At 33.7% G+C, this 17,924-nt stretch overlaps 1 protein-coding gene across 2 annotated transcripts; it reads left to right on the forward strand.

The window, feature by feature from the left end:
• The first annotated feature begins 6,739 nt into the window (after nt 1-6,739).
• LOC136276511 (uncharacterized) lies at nt 6,740-17,569 on the forward strand. Of its 2 annotated transcripts, none has more exons than XM_066088710.1 (6): nt 6,740-6,982; nt 7,866-9,047; nt 9,159-9,395; nt 9,481-9,560; nt 11,194-11,522; nt 16,077-17,569. In XM_066088710.1, the coding sequence occupies exons 2-6, from the start codon at nt 7,877-7,879 to the stop codon at nt 17,002-17,004; spliced, it is 2,745 nt and encodes a 914-aa protein (XP_065944782.1). In that variant the 5' UTR covers nt 6,740-6,982; nt 7,866-7,876; the 3' UTR covers nt 17,005-17,569. The 2 variants fall into 2 exon arrangements, with proteins under 2 accessions (XP_065944782.1, XP_065944783.1); XM_066088711.1 differs by lacking the exon at nt 6,740-6,982 and adding an exon at nt 7,287-7,570.
• The last annotated feature ends 355 nt before the right edge of the window (nt 17,570-17,924 follow it).

The following is a 17,924-nucleotide window of genomic DNA, read 5'->3' on the forward strand; positions in this document are numbered from 1 at the left end:
ATGAAAAATGGATACTCGAGGTATATAATTTTTTTCAATCACTCCTGAAAATTTTAAGAAAATCTATCGAGCCATCTTTGAGAAATCGTGTGTACAAAAAGGGGAACAAAATTCGTACCAAATTTTCGAGCCATGGTGAGCTCTTAAGAATGGCGCCACTGGCAAAAAACAAAAACAATAGGCACAACTTCAGAATTTTGTCTACCTATCCTGAAAGCTTCATATTAATATCTCTAATAGTTTTCGAGATCAAGCGTGCACAAAATGGGTCGTAAAAGTTACAAAATCAGCGATAATTCGGTACCGGAAGAGACAACGGCAAAAATATTTAAAAAAAAAAATTCAGATCACTTCCAATCATTAGTGAAAAAATGGTGTAAATCGGTTGGATAGTTTCCGAGAAATCGCGTGCACAAAATTTTTTGGGGGAAAAAAATAACTAGATACGATCTTGTTACGAGTAACGAGTAGGTCCCCCGTTCAATTTTTAAACGATACGATTAAAATATCAATGAAATTTCAGAATTCCCCCTCAACCATTGGTGTTTTGATTTGTGGAATCGGTTAGAATCATCAATACAGACATTTTCCCTTCTACAATGCTTAACAAAATATGTCTCCTTCTCTAGATATATTGCTTCAAAGTTTCAGTACTTTGGCCCCTAAAAATCCCTAATTACGTAATAAATGGACGTGGCAATGATTTTACCTGATAGATATTGGTACGATCAACAACTTTGCTTATAGCGAGCGAAGCGAGCTCTAAGAACCAGTGTGCGCGGGAAAAAGAACGAGCTAAACCTACAGTTCATCAAACAAAATTTTTTGTCTACGTCCCATAATGCTCTCTAATGTTTTCACCCGTGGTGCTATGCCAAAAATGGCCGACTTTTAATTCGTAATTTACGGTGTCTTAAAGTTTGAAAACATGTTTTGAGTACCGCTATGCTTTGGCGAGACTCAAAAGATTAGTTACATGCTTCCATACCTTCGTATTGAGTCGAGAAACGTAAACAAAGACGAAAAATGTCACGGTGACGTCACAGTGCTCTCGCGCTATATTTCCCGCGATAAATTTAGAGGTGGATCAAACATCTGTAATGAGTGTACTAGCTATTTCAGTATAGACTGCAATACCTGCCTCATTGACATATGATTTGTTTTTATTTTTTTTATATAGAGATTATATAAATATATACTAGCAAGAACCATACTTTACTGTCATATCAATCCATTTTTAAGCTAATTGTGCATGCATGTACAGTAGGCAGGTAAGAATATGAGTAGGAAGGAAATAAACAAAAGGACATTTTGAACTAAATAAAAAGGAATAAAATGAAAAAAATAAACAGTTAAAAAAATTATGTAGATATTGCATATAGTCAGACCATTAAATTTAAAAGTGGGAAATTACACACCTACAAACAAAGACCGGGGTAGGGGGTTGCGCTGTATGTATCATAACCTCTTAACCAATAAAATTAGTACCTTTGGCATACAAACTATTGTAGAGCAATACTCTCTCAAAAATTCTTTGACGTTCGTTGATACCTAAATAACACTAGGTAGACAATGATGCAAGTTATGTGTAATTCTTGCTGCGCTCGCCAGAACGGTAGCACCGTAAGACATATTATAATGCATAACAAAATCGTAACTGTTTTTAAGTTATTTGTAATTGACATTACGAGTACCCTGGCCTCTAAAAAAAAGGAACAGCTCCTTTTTATTGATATTGTTGGAAAGAACTCTCCATTCTCGACCACTTTTATAATATACGTCTTCACAAAATATCAACTGATAAAAAGATACAAATCAAAACGTACAAAAATTTTGATTCAACATTTGTACCCAATTTTCGTGCCTAGTTGAGCTTCAAGAAATGGTGCCACTGGCGTAAAACAATATAATAGTGCACAACTTCAAACTATGGTCTACCTATCCTGAAAATTTCGTAGTCATATCTTTAATACTTTCCGAGATCAGCTCTGCACAAAATAGGTCGTTAAAAATTACAAAATAGCCGATAAATCGGTACCGGAAGTGACGACACAAAAATTCTAAAAAACTTATGAGTTTTGGATCACATCCAATAATCTGTGAACAAATGACCGATATCGGTCGAAAAGTTTTCAAGAAATCGCGTGCACAAAATTCGAAAAAAACATAAGAAACAGTACGAAAACTATAAGGTCTTCCGCTGGAAACGGAAGACCTTAATAAGAAACTGTACGTAAACTATAACGTCTTCCGTTAAAATCTGATGAACAAATTGCACCTGCTCTAAAAACTTTAACCAGCTCCAAAACCTTTAACTTTATTCGGGATTCGAAACTGTTGCATTCAAGTCTGTCAAGTGCATAAGTATTATAAGGCGCACCATCAATGCAAGTTTGGTGAAGTTAGGACCAGGAATAAGTAAGATATAGTCATCAAAGGGCACCTGCTCCGAAAACTTTAACCAACTCATAAAACCTTAACCTCATTAAGCATCCGAAACATATGGCTCAGATTCAGCATTCAAGGCCGAAAAATGCAACAGTATCAAAAGACACACCATCCATGCAAGTTGGTGAAGTTAGAATCAGTAAAAATAGGACCTTAAGTAATTAAGATATAGTCATCGAAGGGTACCTGCTCTAAAAATTTAACCAGCTCCAAAAACCGTAACCTCATTCAGCATCCGAAAAATATGACTCAGATTCAGCATTTAAGTTTGTCCAGTGCATTAGTATCAAACGACGCACCACCCTTGCAAGTTTAGTGAAGTTGGGAACAGTAAAAACTAGGATATAGGCATCAAAGGGCACCTGCTCCAAAAACTTTAACCTGCTCCAAAAAATTCAACCTCTTCCAGATTTGAAATTGACGGCCCAGATTCAACATCAAAGTCTTTCAAGTCCATAAGTAGGTCCAGATGCATCATCCATGCAAGTTTGGTGAATATAGGACAAGTTATAACAAAGATACAGGATCTGTAACAAAAACTTTTACCAGGTCTGGAAGCCGACGCCGACGGTATAGCATATGCTCCCCCCGACTTTGTCTCAGTGAGCTAAAATCGGTGGTCTCATATAGATGATATAAAAATGTACTGTTGTAGGGAAACTATTGTCGTTCAATGCATCAACATTGTAAAACATTGTTATCATTCCTTTTGATGTTTTGTATAATATATTATGTGTTTTAAAAGACATCCGGATAAATACATTTCCCTGAAAATACTGAACGACCAAAAAAAAAAACCCACAGAAAACCATCATTATACATTATTCACTTTAATCCTTTTAGTTCACCCGAGTCACTGGCTTATGATCGAAATTTGTTCGAAATCTGTTGTTGGGGTTGTTATTTTTTTTTTTACAATGACATTCTCTTTGCAAGGCCCATCTCAACCTAAATTTGATCAGAGCACCATTGGAAAAAAGAAATTCAAGTCTGTTCCTGTTATTTTCTACATAATGCTTTTGTAGCTTAGTGGTTTGTTAAAAAAGTAACGATTTACACCTCAAAATGTACAATAACTAATTACAGAATTTAAGAAAAAAGGTTTAAATTAGAATTATTTCATCAACATTTGATGATTTTCAGGTAGGCTATATTGATTTCATGCATACAATCGTTGCATATTATTTAGGTCTGGTCTTTTCGTTTTACATTTTGACGTTCTTAATTTTAGAAGATCGTACGGACTTGTCCCTCTTTCACCAGTTCTTAAAACACCATACTGTTGGGTCCTTTGACGGACACCATTATCCTTGTGACCGATTTTCTACCAAGATATAGCTTTAATGCACATAAAAAGATAGAACATACCGGTTAATTCAACTCTTTAAAATGTTATATGCGGACTATTGGTCCTCCACAATTTGGAAGATGAAGATGGATGTGATCTCTAATCAAAAACAAATTTTGTAAAACTTTGTGCTCCCCTCATAGACTGTTCCATTAACACTGTTGTCTGATGGAGATGTGCTCTTTGCTGTTATGTATTTTCTGTTTTTCCAGTTTCTCTAGGTCAAAGTTACAGTATAATAAAATGTGGTTACTTATTGCAGAAAAATGGAAAATTTACTATAAATGTAGCTTGGTTTAGCCTCTTTTCTCGGATTTTTTTCTACGTGCAGAGTTTCCTATCATCCATCGTGCTTTGTGTATTTAAAAGTCATATTTTGTTCAGTGTAGTTAGTATTATTCGAATCGGTTGCGTACACAAGAATAGTTCCCATTTTATTACTTTTTTGCAGAGAGAATGTATATTTTGTTCTATCATTAACCCTATGAGTTGATACCGGCATGAATATTACACTTTTACTCATTACACACGAGATTTCATCCGTATTGTCCCAACCACAAACCCGCGTATACTATTCAACATGCTGTATTTTTTTTTTTAAAGTTGACCTGAAGTAGTAGAACTAGTATTTGTTAAATGTTATTTATTACTTTGTCCTTAAAAAAAGAACTATCGGTCGTTCAGAAAATTTGACAATTTTCATCATTCGTGTTTTAGCATCGGTTTTGCATATTAAAATAATTTACACATCAGTTTTATTTTCACAGCATTTTGTCCTTTAATTGTTGACCTTGCCGGCTTTTGGTATTGTACAGAGCTTTTAAAGAGCAATTTACAAGTGACATCATGTGTCGAGAAAATATTTAACTGAAAATATGAAATTGATAGAAACAAAAGTTACAAATGCCATCCCCCCGCCCTCCCCCCCCAAATAAAAATTAAAGAAAACAAATAAACAAAAAATCCCCCAAAAAACAATCAACAACAAACCGACTGGAGACTATACACATGTGTATAAAAATACCGTTTTAGTAATGCTTAGGACAATAGGTTTACAGTTGTTCAATTATTATACACTGTACTGTGAACTGATAAGAAGGAAGCACTGGCGTCGGAAGCAAATTGAAAGTGGGGGGCTAGACTAATCCTCAGAAATATTGAGAAAAAAGTAATTCCCAAAATCATGAAAATCCTAATCCGGTTGGGGAGGGGGGGGGGGGGAATACCTATACTTCCAAAAGAAAAAAAATTACTTTTTTCCCCCCAAAAATCATGAAATTCCTAATCCGGGGGGGGGGGGGGGGGTAGTATGCTTCTGAATCCAACTTCTCAATCTTTCAAGATAAATTTAGGAACAATAATCTTTCCTGCGAGAAAAAGTGGGGGGGGGGGGGCCTGAACCCTCTATCATACTATGTTTCTAATGGTTAGGTATAACTTTGCAAAAAAAGTGGGGGGGGGGGGGGGGGCTTAGCCCCCCCCCCCCCCCACCCCCCGGTTCCGACGCCTGTGGGAAGGTGTTGCAATTCTTATGCTATTTTCCTTAAAAGTGGTGCAGATGAAATGGAAAAAGTAAAGTTAAATAATTCTATGTAAATCTTTTTTACATGCAACGTTATACATATATATGATTAAATCCAAAAACTCCATTTTAATTTTATAAGATCATTAAATAAATTTAGAAATGGTTACACAGACACATGCGGCAAATTCCATGCTTTTTAAAAGGGGAACCGTTGTTGTTGTTAAAAACTGCCCATTGAAACAAAATTAATTTGACGTGAACAATAAGAATAAGATATTTTCTTGAAATCCGCCATTTCCAATTTTGTTTCAGAGTGGCATATTTTTAAAGCTCGAATTTTTTGGGAAAAACATGTTGAATACATTCGAAATTTGGGTACGGTGTTTTAAATTTTCACACTTCAAGTCGTGCCTAGTTTATAGATTGGTTCTGCAGGTTGGCAAATACTGACCATGACTGACCTTTTCGTTTAGATTCGAATCCCAGAATAGTTTTTTTTTTTAAATTTCATGTAATTCTGTTTTCATTGCAGAAAAATGTAATACTGGTTTATCGAAAATTAAAAGAATATTCTTAATGTAAATAATTAAATAAATAAAATACCTGTCAATTTGAGATATATTTGCAAGTTTTTTTTTTATTGTTACTGACTGTGTAAATGCTAAATCATAAACATAAATTGTAAACATCTACTGAAAGAACGAACAAGGGATGGCAATCGATTGCAAGTTTGCTAATTGGTTAATCGCAATTCGTTCTGACCAATAACCGGTTATTCTTCTCAAAATATGCATACTGTTGACATATTTTAATTATTTTTAATAATTGTTATAAATAGCACAGAAAGCACGATATGAATATTCTGTTTATGTGTGATATAATATGAAAATGATATCTCATGATATTTTTTTTCAAAAAAAAAATCTTAAACAGCGGGCAAACAGCCATGAAATAGTTTCACTGACCTGCTGACCTTATGTCAGCTGAAACCGCTATGAAGAAAATTTTCTACGTGTTTATCTGGACTAAGTTTTATCTTGATAATATTGAAATGCGCAATGATTAAATACCAATCAAGAGCAAGAATTCTTTCATTTAACTCCATAGAATTATATCTTAAACACGCTGGCAATTAGAAATCAAATTTTTTAACGGTAACATCAAAATACAGAAATTAAAGTTATCTCTTAACTGTATCTATAAAGATCGATTTGCGGTCGCGTTAAAAATTGCTCGAAAAAAATGCGCATAAATTATGTATTTTGCATTCAAACATGATACATGTATACCCTCTATGCATATATAATCGTCAATGTAGCCGTGTCTGTATAGAGAAAGACTCTTCATGCGTGAAGGGTGTGAAGTATTTAAATGTCCTTCTCTCGTTTACGGAAATAACCCGCATTCTGCCACACATTTGTCGACGTTATCGATTTTTCTTATAAACACACAAAATATTGCAAGTCGTGAAAATCTGTAGTTGCATAATAGGAACAACAGTAACACTGGAACTGAAATTCAATATCACGGATCTTTTTAAAACACCACTAATCGAAAGATCCAGTAAACCAAGAACATGACTTGGGGGATAGAGATTCAGAATAGAAGATAAAGTAAAAAATGAATCAAGTGTCTTCAACCTGCAGGAAGTGTACAATAAGGTAAATTAATTATCAAGCTTCAGAACTGTATGTTGAACACAACTGCATCAAAAGAAGAACTGTAGTATATAAAGATAAGTAATTAATTTAATATGTATGCATATGGATGACTTGAAAAGTACATGTGTAGTGTCAATTTAATCTATAAGAGATAAGAGAAGCCGTTTTAGGAATTTTGTAGTCTCCTAAGTAATGCTGACATGTCCCTCATGCTTCATATTAATCTGAAACATAGCAGAAGCGTGGGTTCGTCTATTTGTAATGGACATGTTGTTAAAGCCGAGATGAATTCATAAATACTCATTATTTCCCTTTTATCTCCGACTACCGCGATATTTGTTGATTTCTATTGTTCTGCTCATCGCTACGCACCCCTTATATAAGGCCGAAAGCACTATTCATGCTTCACCGCATTCAGGTATATCTTTCAGAGGAGCGATCGAATCTAATATGGCGACCATAATGCATTTATGAATGCATGTCCGCTTTAAGATTGCAGATATGGGTATTGAGTAGATGAACATTAATTCTTAGACAGATCGGTGGCAAAGTTGTATAAATATGCCATAAACTGTGACGCTTTTTGAGGTAGGTTGACTTACATATTTACAATTTTCATTATTTTTTTTTAGTAAATATGTAGGTCAGCCCTAGAGGTAAGTAAGTATATCACAAAGTGTACTGTATCATTTTGTTTATATTTCCTGTCTTTAAAGCCACAGAAAACTGGTTCGCTGATTGTTAAAAAGTGGCTTATAAAAATGTATCACCAAGAGAGCACCTCTAGTGGGCCATAAACTTGAAATAGCTAAAGGCATGCTGATTTGTAGTATAAAAATGTATGCTAAATTTTAATATGTATAATATCAATAATAATTTATAGGTGAAGTTATCATGGAGGAGAGAGCTTGCTTCGTGTGCAGTTTTGATTACAAGCTTCCTAACCGAAAACCACACATATTAGAGTGTTGTATAAAAAACGTATGTAGCGAATGCTTGGAAAAGATAATTATAGAAGAAAAGAAATGTCCAAATTGTCGAAAGAAATTACAAAAAACTTGCCTAAATTTATTTCCCGTCAACGTTAAGATCGAAGAAGCACTAAATTTTGAGAAATTTGGAGATCTTACATGTGATCAGTGCAAAGAAAACTCTTCTGATAAAGCATCAGAATTATGCGCAGACTGCGGACTAATTTGTCGTTCATGTTACCAAAGTCATACTCGTATGAAAATCTTTGAAAATCATAACATTAGACCCATACCAAAGGAGAAATGGTCAAAAAATCTAGAAGCCGCCTTAAAAATGTCTTTGAATTGTGTTATTCACAAAGACCAGAGAATAGAATCTTTTTGCAAAAGTTGTGAGAAAGCTGTTTGTGAAGAGTGCATCGTGGAATCACATAAAGAGTGTCAATTCAGGATTTGTACAATTGACCAAGAGTTCCATGAAACTAGACAAAAACTACAGGATGACTTGGATAGAGTTGAGATGAATAAAGCGGACAAAACATGCCTTGAATTAATGGAAAAACGAACATCAGAATTTGAGAATTTAGAGAGAGAAATAGAAACTTTAAAGTCACATTGCATCGATGTATTGAAAAGACACTTTGATGAAGTTAAATCAGGGTTTCAAAATAAAGCAAAGATAAAGAAAGATGCATATGAAAAAAACAAGGAACAATTACAAAAGATGAAACAGACTCATAAAAATTTGTGTGATTTTATAGATGGATCATCATCGTTGCAAAATAAAGCAGGCTTTCTTCAGCTAGCATCAGAAGTAAGAAGTCAGACTCAATGCTTACAAAACAAAATGAAGGAAATAAAGGAAGAAGTAATGACAGAAAAAATTGACTACCTCATGTGGATAAAAGAGATTTTGAGTGATCTTCAGTTAGCTGCTGGACAAAATGCATCTGTAGATTTCGCCCTTGATGTCGCCGAGGAATTCCAGGGCTATCCTTTTATTATTAAAATATTGTCTCAGTATCGTCGTCCAAACAGAGCTAAGGATCATTCTGATAGTAGTGAAGGTTTTCAAAATAACCTTGCAAAAGAAGGTTAATATAAGTCACAGTGTACTCTCTCTCTCTCTCTCTCTCTCTCTCTCTCTCTCTCTCTCTCTCTCTCTCTCTCATAAACACATTAACAAGATCCTTTTTGTATTCCAGTGCATTCAGACAATTCCATGAAAACTTACAATGCTATCTACAAAAGACCAATGTTTCCACGATATGAATACCATCGGGAACTGATCAAGAAGATAGTTGATAGTGCTCATCAGATAGATAATAACATCATCACCCGTGACTTATCAAAATTAGCCGATAGTACTATTTTAGTTTATGGAAGGGAAACAGACGTCGACAGGAATCTCTTACAACCACTGATATTAGAAGACGAAAATGGTAATTATGGGTTCAATAAGTTCTGTTTCAAAGATGATGTCCATAAAGCCTATCATTTTTTTTACGATGTAATTAATATTCACAGAGAAAATCAGGCGGGATTTCATTTTGGTTGTCTTCTTTGATACCACTAACGATGAAGAGGGGACTTTCGATTCTCTTGAGGTGAAAACATTTTTTTTTTCTATATTAAATCATGGTATATTTAAGGTAAAACCATGTTTTAACGCATCAGGTTTTTTTTTTAATTTTATACACCAAATAAAAACCTCGGTTGTTTGACTAGTAGGATGTGATAAGAGATTGTTTATAATGTGTTTATTCAGATTTGTTTGCGGTTTTTGTTAGCACAATTAAATAATCAAGGACGAAACCCAAAAAGACACCCGATTTTTTTTAATGATAACAATAACCACGATTTCCTTAAAACGTTAAATACATTCTTAGTTATTTTTGAATCCTTTTTGATGGTTTGATATAATATTGTGTAAACTTTCTTGAAACATTTTAACTTTTTAAAAAGGTTATAAAAATGTAAGAAAAACTAAAAAAAAATAATACGTATATCGCCTATATTGGATAAAGAGGGTTATATGTTTACGAGACAATCAAGCAAAATATACTCTTGTGATAAAATATGTGGTTTTTAGCTCACCCGAGCTGAGAGTTCAAGTGAGCTTCTTTGATTACTTTTTATCCGTCCTCCCGTTTGTCTGTCTGTAAACTTACATTTTCTTCTCCAGAGTCACTGACCTAATTTTAACCAAAGTTAACACAAAACATCAGTGGCTGAATAGTATTTTTATTTCTTAAAATGGAGGACCACGTCCCATTTCAAAGGAAAATGCTAGTAATTGAGAATACTAAAATTTTATTGGAATTTTTAAAAAATCTTTCTCGCAAAAAACATTTAGCAAGAAAAGCTTAATCATGGATGGAATCATTCTCAGATAGTATAGATTCAAGTTTGTTCAAATTATTATCACTGGGGGTAGTATTGGGCTACACATGAGGTGGGTGGGTTAATTTCACATAGGAACGTATATATGCAAAAAACTTTTTAATCTTTTCCTCAACATCATTTGGCTGTAAAGCTGAAACTTGTGTTGAAGCATCCTCAGGTAGTGTAGATTCAAGCTTGTTCAAATCATGACCCCTGGGGGTAGAACTGGGACACAATTAGTGGGGGAGGGGGTAATCGGTCAAATTTTTACATATGAATATATTGAGAAAAATCTTTGTAAAAAATTCTTCTCAAAAACCAGAAATGCTGTAACTGTAAATGTAGATTGTGGGTTTTTGAGAAGAAGACTTTCAAAGAATTTTTTCTATATTTTTTTTATTTTCTTTGTAAAAGTTCGACTCCCCATTGCGGCTTAACTCTAGCCCAGTGATTGTGATTTGAACAAATTTGAATCTTCACTACCTGAATATGCTTTCACACAAGTTTTAGCTTTTCTGGCCCAATAGTTTTTCGAAACATATCAACAATTTTCAATAATTGTTAATTATTTCACCTTGAAAGAAATCGTAGTCATTCATTAAAGAAAACTTCTATAACCATTACCCATGTGGTAGAAATTGGTCTAGTGGTTCTGGAGAAAAAGTAGAAAATGTAAAGAGTTTGCAGAAGTACAGACAGACAGTCGGGCGGACGCTGGACAAAAACTGACTAAAAAGCTCGCGAGCTTCTAGCACGTGAGCCAAAAACATGTATATGCAATGCTAACATATAAAAACTAATAGCAGTGGAATATTTGTAAATGAAAACACTGATTTCATTATCACTTATTAACAGAGGCAAATGATAAACTGCAGTTGGTGCATCGTTATTTCATCAAACAACGATGCGGCGAAAATTCGAGAGCAGTTAACGACAAAAGGCCTGGTATTTAAGTCCTCTATTATTCCCCCTGATCCGGATCAAGTGTGGAACAATCTAACATCCGCCTTGGAGTTACCTTTGATCGAGATTTTACAAGATGAGAAATATTGGTCACTTTGTGTATTGGAAGATGTTCAAACTGTGCTGAAACGAATAGAAAAATGTTCTGACTTTCCAGAACTTGGAAAAAATAAGCATAAATCTTATGATATTCCACAAAACATAAAAAATATTTTGGAAAGGTAAATCTCTCTCTCTCTCTCTCTCTCTCTCTCTCTCTCTCTCTCTCTCTCTCTCTCTCTCTCTCTCAGACGAAACAACATAGCATTTAAGGTAACTCCATACTCGTAAAACTCTCTGATGAAAGTTGAAAAACAGAACTGATTTAGATTTAATAGATTATAAATTTCATCGATTATAAAAAAGATATACATGTCATCACACTTTTTGAGATGTCTGATAAACATGAACTAAAGCATAATTTAGCATCAGAAAACCGTACTTTTTTGTTAGCTCACCTGAGCTGAAAGCTCAAGTGAGCTATTCTGATCGCTTTTTGTCCGTCGTCCGTCTGTATACTTTTTACATTTTGAACTTCTTCTCTTAAACTGATTGGCCAATTTCAACCAAATTTGGCACAAAGCATCCTTATGGTAAGGCAAATATAGAGAGAATGGGGGTCAATCAGTTTAACTTCGGGTTCGGTATTCCATATCTCAAAAACTATTTTGAAGCAGCCATTTTGAACGTATGAGAAATGGGTCAATCTGACAAAGATGAATTTGGTAGTTGTGGAACAGTTTGCGTGCGAAAGGAATATTTGAGACATGCAAGATACATTATTGCCGATTTTGTGAAGTAAATTGATATAAAATATTCCAATGTGTTGACATTGGCGGTGGTTTAAGCTTGTTTGGATTTGCGTTTCGTTTTCATGAATTACGGTTTGTAACTGGGGAAAACTATCGCCTGTATTTTGTAATTTTTACGTATCAATCAAATATAGACATCGGAAAATAAGACAGCTGACTCTTACTTGCGGAAAATAAGATACATTAACAGGTACGGTACTTTAACAACTAAAATACAAATTCTAATGGTAATACGGCATGGTCTTTGCGTAATAGTTAATAACTACAATGTGTTTTAGGCTAGTTGTCAGTATTTTCTCTAGTCTATTCAGTCTAAACGGAGATTAATTTTGCTGATGGAAATACTAAGTGTGTGTACATGTAGCAGAGACATAAATAATTGTTAGCTCACCTGAGGTGAAATATACAGAGAAATATCTTTAAAAATATTCTTCTCAAAAATCAATTGGCCAGAAAAGCTGTTACTTGTGAGGAAGCATCCTCAAGTAGTGTAGATTCAAGCTTGTCCAAACCATGATCCCCGGGGGTACAGTGGGGCCCCAATGGGGGATCAAATTTTAAGATACAAATGTGTAGAGAAAAATCATTAAAAATCTTCTTCTCAAAAACGAGTTAGCCAGAAAAGCTGTAACTTGTGTGGAAGCATCTTCAGGTTGTGTAGATTCAATTTTTTCAAATCATGATCCCCGGGGGTAAGGTGGGGGTAAGGTGAGGCCACAATGGGGGTCGAAATTTTTAGGAATACATAGAGAAAAATCTTCTCAACAAAAACCAGTATGCCAGAAAAGCTTTAACTTGTTTGGAAGCATCCTCAGGTAATGTAGATGCAAATTTGTTCAAACCATGATCCCGGGGGTAGGGTGAGGCAACAGTGGGTGGGTCTAATTTTACATAGGAATACCTAGTGAAAAATCTTTTAAAATTTTCTTATCAAATACCAATTGGCCAGAAAAGCTGTACTTTGTGTGGAAGCATCCTCAGGTAGTGTTGATTCATTCTAGTTTGTTCAAACCATGATTTCAGGGGGTAGGGTGTGGCCACCGGGGGGGGGGGGTCAAATTATGTTGGTGCGTGTAATTTGGTACGATCTCTACGTAATGGTTGATGAATGCAACATGTTCTATTAAGATTCTCAGCAATTTCAATCTAAACGGAGATTATTCTCGCTGCTAGAAATATATAACTAAAGTATACCGGTATATATGATGAAAAATAAATTGAGTTTTTTCTTTGTTTTTGTGCAGTTTTCTCTTTTGTTTATTGTTTACAAATTCCTATAATTTTACAAACCTGAGAATCAAGCTTCGAGTTATAAGCAAGAGCTTTGTGCACAACGCTACTATATGTCTGTACACAAAGCTGAGGTCATGTTTTAGTTTGTTTATATTTTAAATGCAAGTTTAAAAGTCTTAAGGTGGATGTAATAAACTCATGTGAACAAAAACATGACTGAAACCAAGCTATGTATCTTGCTTACAGTTCTACGATTGACGCTGAAATTTTGGTTGATCAATAGCAATGTCTTGCTAAAAGAATGATATGCTGTAACTACTTTCTGGTGCCCCTTCTTCAACGATGAATTGCATAAAATCTCACAAATTTTTGATATATTATATGAATTTCGAACACAAGTAAATGAAAACGACGCCTTTAAAACAGTTTCCATAGTCCTGACACATTATCATTATTATGAGGATAAAAGCATTATCGCTGTTCTTAAAAGAATATTGCAACGGAATATCATCTTTGTTTGTACACATTTGTTGTTTTTTAAAAAAGATGAAAGTAATGGATGGGCCTTGGTACAATAGAGGGACATGCCTGCCAATACATTAATTTGAATTATAGCTCTTTAACATATGTGACATCATATTTCAGTTAAGTTTATTCTTGAATCAAGTGAGTAAGGATATGAAACGTCATACGAAATGAATTTTAAATGCCTGGTAAATGACAATCGTCTATAATGGAGAAGGTCAATTAAATTTTTCAATGTTTTTAATTTGAGGAACGAACTGAGCGCATTCATTCTGGTGCATTGATGTACACTTTTCTTCTTTCACATATAATTTTACAAAAAAAAAATACAATAACTAGTAAGTAGTGGAGGGAGAAAATATACCTTTATGCTCTCATGTCTTTTAATCGTTTTATTAAGTGATGGGGGGCTAAAATAAAGGGAACTGGAAGTTAACCGTGAACACCAACTGAAAATTTAGTTATTTTATATTGCATATGATCTTATTTTCGGTAAAAATGGTATTCCATAAAGGTAAATATGTCAAAGATTAAGTATATGGAAAAATAAGTGAAAATTCGGATATTCATTTTTGATTAATCTACCGAGGGGCCACAAGGCACAATATCCTTTGAACGCCCATATAAAGCCAGTGTTGCTCAGGTGAGCGATGTGGCCCTTTGGGCCTCTTGTTAAAAGTAACATATTTGAGGCAGAAACTTGTTTATCTTTTTTTTATTTTATTGTCAACTGTGTCAGAAAAGTAAAACTATAAACACATTTTAAAATTAATTGTTGGAATAAGAAAAATTATAGCTTTTAGACATACAGCTGAGAGAAAAGTCAGAAAAAGAGTTATTTCCCCTTAGCATAGATAAAATGTATAAAAAATTGGAAATTTAGGATAAAATCTAGCTGCGAAAATATCTTGAACTTAACAGTAATTCGTGTTACTTCCATTTGATTCTGTTCACATAAAATATATAAAGCTATCTTGCACAAATTTTAAAGAATTCAAAGTTTTACAATAAAGTATGACATCACAGAACACTGGATCTACACGTTTCTGAAAAAATCGTCGTTTCAGTTACTAGTATGGCATTACGTTGATATTATAGTGGACTGTGTTTTTCCATTAAATTATGTTTAAATGCATCTCAATGCTACAAACTAATCACTGCATATGAATTCACATGTAATTCACATAAGAAGTTTCCAAATATTGATTTTTATGTTATTGGTTTGAAACCTATTTTATACATTTGTTAAAATACCATGTTCTATAATCATTTAACAATAAAGTTGATTCTATTGCTAAAAGCAAAATTTCAAAAGTTAATTTTCAAGAATAATATTCTCATGCTCATCTCAACAGTCTATGTGATAACCATTTTAAACTAGGTTTTGAAAAAAAGCTGTTACTGGTTTTCTCCCTCCTTGATCTGCAATTTATTTCGATTAATTTTAATAAATTATTGATATCATCAACAGGGGAATATGCATATAATTTGTTTTTGACGTCGTCGTGTCAATAATTGTCATCAGTTGAGCAGAAAAAATATCAATACAGGCTAACGCGTTTTATTCAATTTGTCTGCTCATCTGACGACGACGTCAAACAAAATCATTGAATGTAATAATAAGCATTTCTATTCGTTGGACAAGAATGTTTCGATTAAAAAAAAAAAAATAAATATAGGTTTATTATGCCCCTTTGACGTCAAATCCATATCCCGTCATTTGGCATAAAGCGTATGTGTTTAGATTCTAGAACAATCTATCAAAAAAATTTTATATTGTCACCAGATGAGTAAAATCGGTTCACATTCATGTAGTGACCGGGTACGAGATTATACTACAGTTAACAAGATATCTCAAAGAAATTACAAGATAATGCACATGAATTCTGTGATTTTATATTAATCACAAGGTTACCAAATATTAATCACAAGTTTCTGATTCTAAATTACATGTTTGTCGCACATACATGCAAATAACATATATGATAAATATGAATGACGTGTTTTTGAACAAGAGTGACATGTTTTCGAAAACTTTTTTTTAAAGCAATGAGACATTTTTAGTATGAATGACACGTTTTCGGCAAAGAACAACACGTTTCTGATATGAATATTAGATACATTTAGTGGGATAGTTTTACAATTTGCTTTATTTTTCCTTTTTAGATTTGAAGAGGAGATAGTCCGGTATGGTTTCTATTTCGAGAAGTTTCGTGTAGTTGTGAGTGATGAAAAATTCAACGAAGTAAACGAAGCACTGAGCACAATATCGTCAGCTAACTTTTGTGACATCATCGTCATCAGTCAAGAAACATTAAAACAGCAGGAACAGGTAGAGTTATTTAATGGGAATCTTCAAGCTCAGGGAAGAAAGCTATACCAGACACCGAAATCACAGAAACAGGGAGGAGATTCCCCAAATGTCAAAGACCATTATGGAACTTTGGGTTCAGTTGCTCTTTTAAACAATGAAAAGACAGTTGCACTGTCATGTAGACATGTTTGTTTAAAGGACAATTATGTTTATATTGAAACTGAACAAAACCAACGGATACCTCTAGGGAAATGTCGTTATGTCTTAAATGATCGAAAGATTGAAAATGATTTTGCAATCGTTGAGATTGATAGTGAAATGGAGGAATACTTCTCCGAAAAGAAACTTTTAAATCACACAGATGACCCAACAAACGCTGATGTTCTTTGTTTAGAAACTTTGGACATCAGGGGAGAAATTGTACATAAGTTGGGTGCTGTTTCAAATTGGACGCAAGGGACGATTGTCTGCTCAGAGTTAATTGAAAATAAGCAGGGTATGATCGCGGTCAAAGGAATGAACGGGGAAGAATTCGGAAGACAGGGAGATTCTGGTTCAATAGTATTTAGAGAGAGTACAAATGCAAGAGTGAGAAAACTGGAAGTTGTTGCTGTGTTGACGGGTGGGAAATTACATGAATCAAGCGATCAAGCGAGCAGTGGACAAAAAGAACAAACGTTACAACCAAAATTGGTGATTTGCACGGTGTTTAAAGATGTGTTTGAAAAAATAAGGAAAGAATTTGATAATGTAGAATCTATTGCATTTTTTAACGATTAGGCGATTGAACGAGAAAAGTAATGTCTGGATTATTTTCTACATTATATACCATTATTTCTAGAAATTTGTTGGATGCATATTTAACTTTATTCTATATCCGTATGAGATAGTGCGAGAGTTTGTTGCTGACACATGTAGTGAGAAACCTACACTGCATAGTTCCATTAACGGTACTTGTACTGTTTAAATCTTCATTCAATAATGATTTCACCCAAATTGTTGCATCAAACTTTTTTATTAGAAATTTTTTTGTACATTTATATTTTCATTTTAATGTCTCAGTGATATAACTACATATCATATTTCATTTACATTATTCAATGATACCATATGAAGCATGAAAAAAAGGATGTTTGAAATGACAGCCGGCTTTTTCCATAGAAATGATGTAAAACCTAGGAAATCAAAGATTACAAACCTAATTGTGACAAGGCATCACTAGAAGATAATTTGATACAAGAAAAATATAAGTCATATTTTCATACAAAATAATATCTGATCATAACAAGTTTAATTTATTTTATAGAATATTCATTATTGTATCATATAATAAAAACTGTATCAAAATATATTCACTGATTTGAATTTATATCACATAATTGCTTCGTATCATATCGTAAAGCAGTATTTTGTCAAACTATAACAAGACTCAATTTTGATTCATATTATATAGTGCATATCATAATACATTATCATATGATAACATTCTATAGCACATCATTCTATTGTAAGTTATACAAACTATGATTCAACATCATACTAATCATAATAAAAGAACAATCACATCCATCTTGCAAGTTTGACTTAGGAAACACCAAGGGCTCTTTCTTTTCTTGGCATCCTTGATAAGATATCTGATATGGTTTGCCAAATTTTTACGAAAATGAGCTAAACATAGTTTCACAGTTGATAAACTAGTT

Source organism: Magallana gigas, chromosome 6 (assembly GCF_963853765.1).
Source record: "Magallana gigas chromosome 6, xbMagGiga1.1, whole genome shotgun sequence".
Lineage (NCBI taxonomy): Eukaryota > Metazoa > Mollusca > Bivalvia > Ostreida > Ostreidae > Magallana > Magallana gigas.

What these genes read in the sequence shown, in the direction of transcription:
- LOC136276511 (XM_066088710.1), top strand. Translation starts at nt 7,877, where the DNA reads ATGGAGGAGAGAGCTTGCTTCGTGTGCAGTTTTGATTACAAGCTTCCT. An exon ending in AAATAACCTTGCAAAAGAAG is followed by an intron (nt 9,048 to 9,158) that starts GTTAATATAAGT and finishes TTTGTATTCCAG; the next exon opens with TGCATTCAGACAATTCCATG. An exon ending in ATAAAAAATATTTTGGAAAG is followed by an intron (nt 11,523 to 16,076) that starts GTAAATCTCTCT and finishes TTTCCTTTTTAG; the next exon opens with ATTTGAAGAGGAGATAGTCC.